Here is a 12,223-nt window from a genome sequence, read left to right as displayed (position 1 = left end):
ACATACACATATACTCTACATCTTCTTTATCCATTCATCTCTCTCTCTTTGTTTTAAGATTTTACTATTTATTCATGAGAGACAGAGAGAGGCACAGACATAGGCAGAGGGAGAAGCAGGCTCCATGTGGGGAGCCCGATGCAGGACTTGATCCCGGGACTCTGGGATCACGCCCTGAGCCAAAGAGAGACGCTCAACCACTGAGCCACCCAGGTGTGCCATCCATTCGTCTCTCAATGGACACTTGCACTGGCTATTGTAAATAATGCTGCTATAAACATAGGGTGCCTATATCTTTTTGAATTAGTGTTTTCAGATTCTTTAGGTAAATATCCAGAAGAATTACTGGATCATATGTAGCTCTATTTTTAATTTTTTTTTAATTTTTATTTATTTATGATAGTCACACAGAGAGAGGCAGAGACACAGGCAGAGGGAGAAGCAGGCTCCATGTACTGGGAGCCCGACGTGGGATTCAATCCCGGGTCTCCAGGATCGCGCCCTGGGCCAAAGGCAGGCGCTAAACCGCTGCGCCACCCAGGGATCCCTCTATTTTTAATTTTTGAGGAACCTCTATACTGTCTTTCACAGTGGCTACATCAGTGTTTGCAGAGAATATTCTCTTGACACACATCATATTTTCTCTCCCATTAACACATGCAGCCTCAGCACTGGCCTCTTAATTAATATTTTATTTTCAGCTAGTTACTTTCTTCCTCTCTGCTTCTCTGCCAATCCCTGTACTTCTGTGATGAAATACCTAGGATATCCAAAGATCCCTAGATTCTACCAAAAAACTACCACAACTTACTACCACAATTGAGCAGGATTGAAGGACACAAGGCCAATGTACAGAAACCTGTATGCTAAAAATGAACAGCTGGAAAGTAAAATTTAAAAAAAATACCATTTACAATAGCATCCCAAAATGTTAAGTATTTGAACAGAATTTTTAAAATATATGCAAGATCTATACAACAAAAACTACAAAACTTTGAATGGAGTGGTATATGATATTCATGGATTGGGAAATAAAATATTGTAGTCAGTTCTCCCTAAATTGATCCTTAATGGAGTTTGGCAGACTATGGCCTTGAGGCATATCTGACCCAGTCTTGAATTTTGTAAATTAAGTTTGATTAGAACATAACCTATGCCCCTTTGTATTTTTAAAAATTTTTGTTTAGGGGATCCCTGGGTGGCGCAGCGGTTTAGCGCCTGCCTTTGGCCCAGGGCGCGATCCTGGAGACCCGGGATCGAATCCCACGTTGGGCTCCCGGTGCATGGAGCCTGCTTCTCCCTCTGCCTGTGTCTCTGCCTCTCTCTCTCTCTCTCTCTGTGTGACTGTCAAAAATAAATAAAAAAAAAAAAAAAAAAAAAAAACTTAAAAAAAAAAATTTTTGTTTAAATTCAATTTAGTTAACATATAGTGTATTATTAGTTTCGGGGTAGAATTATCAGTTGTATATAACACCCAGTGGTCATTACATCAAGTGCCCTCCTTAATGCCCATCACCCCACTCACCTCTCCCCCAGCAACCCTTAATTTGTTTCCTACAGTTTAGGGTCTCTTATGATTTGCCTCCCTCTCTGTTTTTATCTTCTTTTATTTTTCCTTTCCTCCTTCCCTTAGGTTCATCTGTTTTGTTTCTTAAATTCAACATATGAGTGAAATCATATGGTATTTGTCTTTCTGTGACTAATTTCACTTAGCATAATACTCTAGTTCCGTCCATGTCGTTGCAAATGGCAAGATTTCATTCTGTTTGATGGCTGTATATTCCATTGTGTGTGTATACATACCACATCTTCTTTAACTGTTCATCTGTTGGTGAACATCTGGGCTCTTTCCATATTTTGGCTATTGTGGACATTGCTGCTATAAACATTGGGGTGCAAGTGCCCCTTTGAATCCGCACTTTTGTATCTTTTGGATAAATACCTAGTAGTGCAAATTGCTGGATCATAGGGTAGCTCAAATTTTAACTTGAGGAACCTCCACACTGTTTTCCAGAGTGGCTGCACCAGTTTGCATTCCTACCAACAGAGCAAGTGGGTTCCCCTTTCTCCACATCTTCACTAACATCCATTGCTTCCTGAGTTGTTAGTTTTAGCCATTCTGACTGGTAGTTTTGATTTGTATTTTCCTGATGATGAGTGATGTTGAGCATTTTTTCATGTGTCTATTGCCATTAGTATGTCTTCTTTGGAGAAATGTCTGTTCATGTCTTCTGCCCATTTCTTGACTGGATTTTTTATTGTTTTGGTATTGAGCTTGAAAGATTCTTTATAGTTTCTGAATACTAGCCCTTTATCTGATATGTCATTTGCGAATATCTTCTCCCATTCCCTGGGTTGCCTTTTAGTTTTGCTGATTGTTTCCTTTGCTGTAACCTATGCCCATTTTTAAAATATTTTCCAGTGTGATGGGAGATAAGCACTGGGTGTTATGCTATATGTTGGCAAATTGAATTTAAAGTAAAAAAATTAAAAATAAATATTTTCCAGTTTTTGTAAACATATCTGTTTTTATATTGGAATAAGCACAGGGGATGGCATTTGCACTGTCACCAGGCTGTGGATGACATTCGTCACCTCAGGGGAATGGGAAGGAAGTGTTGAGGAGAGATCATAATGATTTTTAACACATCTTTGCCTAGTTTTATTTATTATATGATGCATGCATTGTTTTTGTAATTAAAAAATTTTTAGAACACAGACCCTTATCATTCTGAGGAAAGATGTGTAGTGTTTATGGTGGCTTTCAGATCATCCTTTGCTAGAATTTGTTAGACCTGTGATTAAAATGAAATTCAAAGGAAAGTTTGGATTTCTGGGAGTGGTGACAATCTTCTCTTGCTCTTTTCACAAATCATGTATATTTTGTGGAACTTGAATTTAAGTAGTGTTTTTCTCTTGCTATTACTTTTAAGTTTACTGGCTATGTTCCGTCACCTTCCCTATTATTAATTATACCCAGTTTCTCTAATATTATAATATCTCCTAATTTCAAAATATGAAAAATGTGCTATAGCTTTGTTTTTATTGATTTTAATTGGGTGAAGATCTGTGACATACTAGCCAACATTCTACCAAAGGTGACAAACAAAAGTATCTTTAACAAAACATACCTCCCTTTCATGTAAACTAGAATAGATAACTTAGAACAACCAAAGACTATTTTACTTTGTAAACCTGGGGTATATTCCACTAGCCTCCTTGTCCTGTGTCCTGACCCAGTTTATTCCTCCAGAGCCCTAGGTGCTTTGCAAAAAAGGCACATGCTCTGCACTTGGACTCTCACTTGCAACTGACAAAATATGAAGGTGGTTCTCCAAAAGCAAAAAAAGGAGCCACATGCTAGGCAGGAAAAATAAGAAATACTGACTTCAATGCCAAATAAGACAAGGAGGAGAAAAGGAAAGGAAAAGAAAGAGAAAGAGGGGGAGAGCAGCGAACATAGAAGAAGAGAAGAATCGAGGAAGAGCTAATCAAGGAGTTAAGACTTCCTACATGCCTCAGACTTTGCGCATTTATATTCTTTTCATTCCTCCTGAGGAACATTGTTCGCTTGGATGAATCCTCCCCTCTAGGCTATCACAGTGGTGAAGAATATCCTACTTCCTCCTAACATTTACTCTCACATGAGCACTAATGTGCATTTCTTTGAGGAATTTACTTTGCCCTCTCTGCATAGTCCATTGGTTGGCATAATAGCCTCTCTGGTAACATGGAAGAATAGATTCAGGATATATAGACAATGCAGGTTTCCTTCTTTTAACTGGGGAAAAAGTCCAACTCTATCCAATCTGATTTAATTATTGTCAACAATAAAGTAATTGAATGTGATTTGATTGCTATCAAAAGTACATTTGATACTGAAGTCAATTTTTATCAAAGCAAATAGGTTGGAACTTTTTAAAATTCCAAAACCAATTGGTTAATAGGATTTTTATTAGTCCTTAGCAAGTTTTTATGACCATTGATGTAGGAATCCTCTGAAAGTAGGGGAAAATGTTTTTTATTTCCATTAAAAAATACAAATTTTCTTTGGATAATTATAAAGATAAAACCAACTTTTAAAAATTCTTTCATTTTAGATCCAGAATACTTCCAGGTAGATCCCATAATCAAATTCAAGGGTTTTTTTTTTCTTCTTTTGTACTCAACAGGGTCATCCATCACTTGTGAAAGCTTTATCCTGCTTATATGAAAAATTTTATCAAAATCCAATCAATCCAAATAAAGAAATCCTTGTAACAATAGGAGCATATGGATCTCTTTTTAATGCCATTCAAGGATTAATTGATGAGGGAGACGAAGTAAGTATATTAATATTATCATCTTACCTATATCAATCGTTATCATTTATACTGCCTTTGAGTCTTTTACTTATTTCACACTCTATTTTTTTCCACACTCTATTTTTAATAATTTTTGAAGTATAGTACACACAAGTAAAATTCATAGATACTAAGTATTCAGCTTGATAAATTTTTTACATGTGTATATTTATATGTGTGTGTGTGTATATCCATGTAACCACATACCAGATGAAGATACAGTACATTTCCAGCACCCAAAAGGCTCCCTTTTACCCCTTCCTAGTTTATATTCTCCCAGAGGTAACTACTCTTCTATCTTCTATCACCATAGGCTCATTTTACCTGCTCTTTAACCTGATATAAATGGAATCACACAGTATGTATTCTTGAACAGCTTCTTTCATTTATCATTATGTCTCTGAGATTCATCTATTTTGTTGCATGTGACTCGTTCTTATATTTACAGCCTGTTTAGATAAGGGTAACTGGAAGGGGCTAGCAATGATGGGGAAAATGGCTCTTTCATTTGCACTACTAAAATTACCCTTATCTGAACTCAATCAGCAAGCACTTGGTTAGTGTGTTTTAGTGCCTGGCATTGTTAGCAGCACCATGTGTAACAAAAAGGATGAGTGATTTTTGCTTTAGTGCTATGACCCACATGGCCCCAAATTCAGTCTCTGCTCCCATGTCCCCATTATCATTCCAATACCTCTGCTTCAGTATTTTCTGACCTCTTCATTCATTCAGAAATCACTGAGGATCTCCTGTACTAGGCACCATGGGAGATTTTTTTTTAAGTCTGTGTGGAAGGAGTTTCCCACTAGTAGAAGAGATACTGGCAAACTGGTGAATAGGAATGCATGTAATAGTCAGTAACGGAGAATGTGTAACTTATGGTGGTGATGGCTCTGCTAATGCAGGCCTGGAAAACTCCAGAGAGGCATTGCTTAAGCAGAGTCTGAGGAATGAATATTTACCCTGATCTGTGTTGTTGTTAATTCCTTTCTTTGAGCTCTCGCGGCACTTTATCTGTGCCTCTTATATAAAAGATACTGCTATTAACTTTGTATTATGTTATTCTTTTACATCTCTAATTCCCTCTACTATGCCAGACAATAAACTACTTAAAGAAACATCTTAAGGAAGTATAGGTATACTTTCATATACGTAATCTCCTTTAATCCTATAAACTAGTTGGAAGTTTTATCTCATTCTTTGATGTTGTTAATCCTTTGTTGCGTCCTCCTGCACTCTGCTGGAGCATCTAGAGGCTCAGCCCTTGACCTTCTTTTCTTTGTTCATTCTTCCCTGATCACTGTATCTGATCACTTTCTATCACATTGACCTGTTTTATATTCTTTATAGCATTTATTAGTATCTGAAATTATCTAATTTACTTCTGTCTTTTCTGGTTTATTGTGTCTCTCTGTAGAATATAAGTTCCAAGGGAACCAGTTTATTGCTGTACTGCCAGTCCCTAAAATACTCAGTGTTCAGTAAATACTCTTTAAAAAAAGAGAGGGGAATTATTCCCGTCATAAAAATAAAGAAATTACGGCAAAGAGTGTCAAGTATATTCTTTCAATTTTACCTCCTTGCCTCCCCAATTTATTTTCCTTTATTGAACTCTCACTTCAAATCAGGCACTGTGTTTCTCACCAGAGTTCAAAGATAGGTCATTCTGGTCCCTGAGAATTTCACAGACTAATTAAGAACTTACAGTCCACCTGAGGGAAGGATCTCTTCCCAAAGGGAACAAACAAAGATTCTGAAATCAAGAGTCGACATTCAACCACCTGAGCCACCCAGGCACCTCAGCATTGTTATTTATCCAAGCAAATTAAAAAAAAAAAAAAAAAAAAAAAAAAAACTTCTAGAATTCAGAAGACTCCCAAATAGCCATTAAAATAACAAATATTAAAACTATAATAATATGAAACTTTCATGAAATATTACTAGCTTTAAAAAGAGGGGCACCTGGGTAGCTCAGTTGGTTAAGTACCTAACTTTTTTTTTAAGGTTTATTTTTTTTTTTAAGGTTTATTTATTTTTAAAGATTTTATTTATTTATTCATGATAGACACACAGAGAGAAGCAGAGGCACAGGCAGAGGGAGAAGCAGGCTCCATGCAAGGGGCCCGATGTGGGACTCGATCCTGGGTCTCCAGCATCACACCTGAGCCAAAGGCAGATAGATGCTCAACCGCTGAGCCACCCAGGGATCCCCAAGTACCTAACTCTTGATCTCAACTCAGATCATGATCTTAGGGTTGTAAGATCAAGCTCCCCATCAGGCTGGACATGGAACCTGTTTAAGATTCTCTCTCTCCTGGACAGCCCGGGTGGCTCAGCGGTTTAGTGCTGCCTTCAGCCTAGGACCTGAACCTGGAGACCGGGGATCAAGTCCCACGTCGGGCTCTCTGCATGGAGCCTGCTTCTCCCTCTGCTTGTGTCTCTGCCTCTCTCTCTCTGTGTGTCTCTTAAAAAAAAAAAAAAAATCTTCCATTTGGCCGTTAGCTCCATGAAAACAAGGAAGGCCAGCTTTTTCACTGCTGCATCTCAGCATGTAGTATGATACCTTACACATAGTAGGTACACAGATTTTTTTAATGAATGAATAATTGATATGTTATTTTCTTATTTGGTTTTATTTTAGGTCATAATAATAGTGCCTTTCTATGACTGCTATGAGCCAATGGTGAGAATGGCTGGAGGAACACCTGTTTTTATTCCCCTAAGATCTGTAAGTTTGCCAGTACCATTCACATGCTTTAAGGTGTTTTGAAAATATATATAATTACTTTGTCCCTGATAAAATTTCTACTTTGTTTACATTTTGGGATTTATTATGTATCTCTACTAGGCTAAAGGTAATCAACATCTTCAAAAGGGCAACTTTTATTACTTTATCCTGTGTTTGCTATGTGTCTCTGTTGTATTAGCATTCATATTATATGTAATGTTATCTTTTGTAGTTATGTGGCTCCCCCACCAACATGAGCACCACCAGCTCAGAAACCATTTCTAACTCACTTTTATAGCACCACTCCCCAGTGACTAACAGTGTATGGTGTATGCTGGGTGCTCCATAAATGCTTTTTGAATTCTGAATGAAGTGATTTTTTATTTTTTTTGCTATTATTTTTAGGAATTTAATAAAGTGTGCTACACTGTCTTTTTAAAAATCTTACTAAAATAAATAATACATGAGGTGAATCACAGACTCTTATATTATACTAAACATGTTAACCATAGTTATAGCTGGCTCCTTTGAAGGAATACAGATACTTTAACAGCTGTTTATGTGGACAGAGTTTATTTTCACATTTAATATGTGTGAGCATGAGACTCAAGTCCTCTTGGGCTCCCCAGGCTTAGTGATTTCTGTTTATTTTCTTTGTTAGTCATGTATTCAGTTACCTTTGCCTTACCTTTCTCTAATATTTTTCCCAGTTAGGTTATTTATTTGTAAGACAGCAAACATGAATTAATTGAATTAAATCACATTTTGATTCTTAATACTTAGAAACCTGTTGATGGGAAAAAATGGTCTAGTTCTGACTGGACTTTGGATCCTCAAGAACTGGCAAGTAAATTTAATTCTAAAACCAAAGCCATTATACTGAATACTCCACATAACCCCATTGGTAAGGTGAGTCTTTGATCTCTTTTTACAGCTTCTGACCTATCATTTTCTCACATGTTTAATCATAATTGGCTCTGCTCTCTTATTTTCTTTATACATATAGGTATATACCAAAGAGGAACTCCAAGTAATTGCTGACCTTTGCATCAAATATGACACACTCTGCATCAGTGATGAGGTTTATGAATGGCTTGTATATACTGGAAATAAGCATTTAAAAATAGGTACTGGTTATTACATAGAGTCACAAATCTAAATGTGTTTGGGCACGTGTGGAACAACTGATTGGAAAGGATCCCAGAACAGCTTTAAAATAGTCCTTGCAATGGGTAGCTGTCCATATGAGCACTTAAATGGTATTTGAATAAATGATGCTTGAGTGAATTAATAAACAGATTGAAGGACAAGGAGTATAAACTAAGGGGAAGAGATTTTTGGATCATACTATAAAGCTATGAAACCAGAGAAGTCATACTCTGAGCTATATCCTTGGCTTTTTATCAAGAATCCATCTATGGCTTGGTACATAAGATACAGGGAGCTTACTTGTTCCCAAGCAGGACTGTCTATGCTGAGCAGTTTGCCAAAATGCCAAATCAACAAGAGAAAATTGCAGGGCCAGTAAGCTATTGCTGCTTGATCCTTGATTCTTGGCTGGGAATTCTTCATCACTACTTGGCCATCTCACAAGTGCTTCAGTGTCTTCTGGAGTTGTTCAAACTGATATCAACTATAAGACTGTATGCTAGGCTGCAGACTTTGGATCTTTGCACTTGCCCTTCCAATGCCAGAAACACTTTTCCCCCTAGATATCCACATGGCTCAGTCTCTCACTTCCCCCAGGGTTATTCAGATGCCAGTTTTATGGCCACACTTAAGATAGTTACAAGTTTTCCTTCCAGCATTGCTTTGCTTTTTTTTTCTTCCTGTTCTGTTTTTTTCCTTTATAATGAATGTGAAGATCTATATTGTTTACTTCTACGTGCTAGAACATAGTGATTTCTGTTTGTTTTCGTGTCTTCTGAATCTCCAGTTTCCAGGAGAGGATCTTGCACGTGATGATGATCAGATGATCAGAATGCAACTGATGAATAAATGAATAGAAATGAAAAAGGAAAGGGAAACTAAAATCACTGTCGCATAAATCAATAAATAAAAAAATTAGTGCACTTATATATCAATAGTTGCATATATCATAATTATCCCTATGGTGATTATAAATTGTAGAAATAGGACAAAGCAAGTGCTTGAGGGGATCAAAAAAGGAGTGGGCAAAAGATGGAATTTGTTTAAGCAGAGAGGTAGAAAGAAAATTCATTATCAGATATGAGGCAAGGAGATATAACAGGTCAAGATATAGCACGAGTGGTTTATAAGAATATAACAGGCACAGATGATAATGGAAAAGTAGAGGTAATTCGGACAGCCTTGAATATGAGAACAGAGCTTAAACTTGTGGAGGGGGTCAATGGTTCTGAAGCCCAAAGCCTCAATAGAGAGCACCTCAAAGCCACAAAGTTCACATCTTGAAATAAGGATATATTGTTTCTACCACAAGAAGCAGTTTTCCTAACAGGAATATAATAATTAGAAGAATTCATTAGGGGCTCCTGGGTGGTTCAGTGGGTTGAGCATCCAACTCTGGTTTTGACTCAGGTCATGATCTCAGAGTTGTGAGATTGAGCCCTGCGTGGGGCTCCATGCTTAGTGGAAAGCCTGCTTGAAGATTTTCTCCCTCTGTCCTTTTCCCCGGTTGAGCATGCAAACATGCTCGCTCTCTCGCTCTCTCTCCCTAAAATAAATATTTTTTTTTAAAAGTCAGTATAAGGGCAGCCCGGGTGGCTCACCGTTCTAGCGCTACCTTCAGCCCAGGGCATGATCCTGGAGACCTGGGATTGAGTCCCAAGTCACGCTCTCTGCATGGAGCCTGCTTCTCCCTCTGCCTGTGTCTCTGCCTCTCTCTCTCTCTCTCCCCCTCTCTCCATGTCTCTCATGAATAAATAAATAAATAAAATCTTTTTAAAAATTTTAAAAAATGAAAGTCAATATAAGAATCACAGTTCAGGGATCCCTAGGTGGCGCAGCGGTTTGGTGCCTGCCTTTGGCCTAGGGCGCGATCCTGGAGACCCAGGATCGAATCCCACATCAGGCTCCCAGTGCATGGAGCCTGCTTCTCCCTCTGCCTGTGTCTCTGTCTCTCTCTCTCTCTGTGACTATCATAAATAAATAAAAAGAAAAAAAAATAATAAAATTAAAAAAAAAAAAAAAAAAAAAAAGGAATCACAGTTCAGGGATCCCTGGGTGGCGCAGCGGTTTGGCGCCTGCCTTTGGCCCAGGGCGCGATCCTGGAGACCCGGGAATCCCACGTCGGGCTGCCGGTGCATGGAGCCTGCTTCTCCTTCTGCCTATGTCTCTGCCTCTCTCTCTCTCTCTCTGTGACTATCATAAATAAATAAAAATTAAAAAAAAAAAAGAGGGATCCCTGGGTGGCGCAGCGGTTTGGCGCCTGCCTTTGGCCCAGGGCGCGATCCTGGAGACTCGGGATCGAATCCCACGTCGGGCTCCCGGTGCATGGAGCCTGCTTCTTCCTCTGCCTGTGTCTCTGCCTCTCTCTCTCTCTCTGTGTGACTATCATAAATAAATAAAAATTTAAAAAAAAAAAAAAAAAAAAGAATCACAGTTCACTGTATATTTATAACAAAGAGCCATTGAAATAAATACATCAGAGGTTTTTTTTTTTAATTTTGCCATTAGTATTCACTTGCTATAAATGTTCATTTGTTTCACTGATGGTAGCACATGCTATCAGGTAAATAGTACTTATTTTAAGTGCTAAGAAAATTTCACGGAAGAAAACTTAAAATTGATTTAAAAAGAATTATCCACATTAGTTTGATCACCAAAGTTCTAATGAGCGTACTTTGAGAACTGCTACAAGAGGTGTGCCAAGGCAGGGGAATTGGTTATGTGATTGGATTTGTTTTATAAAGCTAAAAACCAGTATAGGTGAGGATCTGAAATGAGTCAGATTTGCTAGCAGTAGGGTTGATGCTTGTGGGTTATTTAATAGTCAAAACAATGGGCGGGGGTAGGACAGAGTATAGCATTTGTAGATGGGAAGGGAACAAGCAGGTATGATTCTGAGACCTCTGGTCCGGCCCCCTTGGCAATGATGAGGCTCTTAAGCAGAGGTGGAGATGTGCTCAGGAGGAGATCTGTGAGGAGAAAGGAATACTCCTGCCTCTCCTGCTTTAGTCTTGCTAAGTTTTAGTGTCTGTGAGACATGGAGATGTCTGGAGACAAGTGGAATTATAGGCCTGATAGGATCGAATTGTGAGGGGAAACAGTTTTGTCAGTCAACAAAATTTTGTTGATGGTGGAACCCACAGAAGAGCATTTTGTCAGGAAGACTGGATAAACAGAAGACAGCCAGAGATTTGCAAGGTGTGGTGGTGCTTTGACACAGCAAACTGCTGTTATGTGTCAAATTGCAATAGAGTTCATCTTCACCCTTCTTTTCGATGATCTCTGAGGTCATTTGAACTATTTCTGGGCGAAAATCAGATCAATATGGACAACTAATTTTTTGTAATTTCAATAATTAAGCAGAGAGAGGAATAAGAGGTCATTTGAACTATTTCTGGGCGAAAATCAGATCAATATGGACAACTAATTTTTTGTAATTTCAATAATTAAGCAGAGAGAGGAATAAGCATCTAATTTCTTTTTTTTTTTTTGCATCTAATTTCTGAATACAGTTTTTATTTAACATAAAACATATGTCCATGTCTATGCAATAATCCCTCAAATCTTTAGAGTTTTAGTTAACTCAGTTTAGCAATATTTTTCCAATAGATAACTTTAAATGATCTTGGGAACCTGGGGGGCTCTGTCAGTTAAGCATCTACCTTCAGCTCAGGTCATTATCCTGATATCCTGGGATGGAGTCCTCATCGGGCTCCCTGCTCACCAAGGAGCCTGCTTCTCTCTCTACCCCTTGTATGTGCACACACTCTCTCTCTTTCTCAAATAAATAAAATCTTCCTTTAAAAAGTTTAAAAATAAAGATAAATGATCTTGAGATTTATTATTTGAACCTTTATTACACTGTTTAAACCTCATGTTATAGAAGCCATCATAGTAGAAATGTAGCAGATATTACTTGCTGCAGATATCAAGACATACATTTTTAACTCAGAATTTTTAGTTGTTGTAACAGCCCATAAGCAAAAAAAAAATTATTTAGAAA

At 37.9% G+C, this 12,223-nt stretch overlaps 1 protein-coding gene across 4 annotated transcripts in view; it reads left to right on the top strand.

Moving 5' to 3' along the window:
- The window catches only part of KYAT3 (kynurenine aminotransferase 3), a 63,764-nt gene that overhangs the window by 31,686 nt on the left and 19,855 nt on the right, over positions 1 to 12,223 (top strand). For all 4 annotated transcript variants that reach the window (XM_077905330.1, XM_077905331.1, XM_077905332.1 and 1 more), the window contains 4 exons: positions 4,173 to 4,322; positions 6,985 to 7,071; positions 7,855 to 7,980; positions 8,078 to 8,198. In XM_077905330.1, coding sequence (XP_077761456.1) covers positions 4,173 to 4,322; positions 6,985 to 7,071; positions 7,855 to 7,980; positions 8,078 to 8,198 — 484 coding nt within the window. The remainder of the gene's footprint in view (positions 1 to 4,172; positions 4,323 to 6,984; positions 7,072 to 7,854; positions 7,981 to 8,077; positions 8,199 to 12,223) is intronic.

The sequence above is a fragment of the Canis aureus genome, chromosome 8 (genome assembly GCF_053574225.1).
Source record: "Canis aureus isolate CA01 chromosome 8, VMU_Caureus_v.1.0, whole genome shotgun sequence".
Classification (NCBI taxonomy): Eukaryota; Metazoa; Chordata; class Mammalia; order Carnivora; family Canidae; genus Canis; species Canis aureus.
Note: the sequence above shows the minus strand (reverse complement) of the source record. Positions and strands in the feature narration are given on the sequence as shown.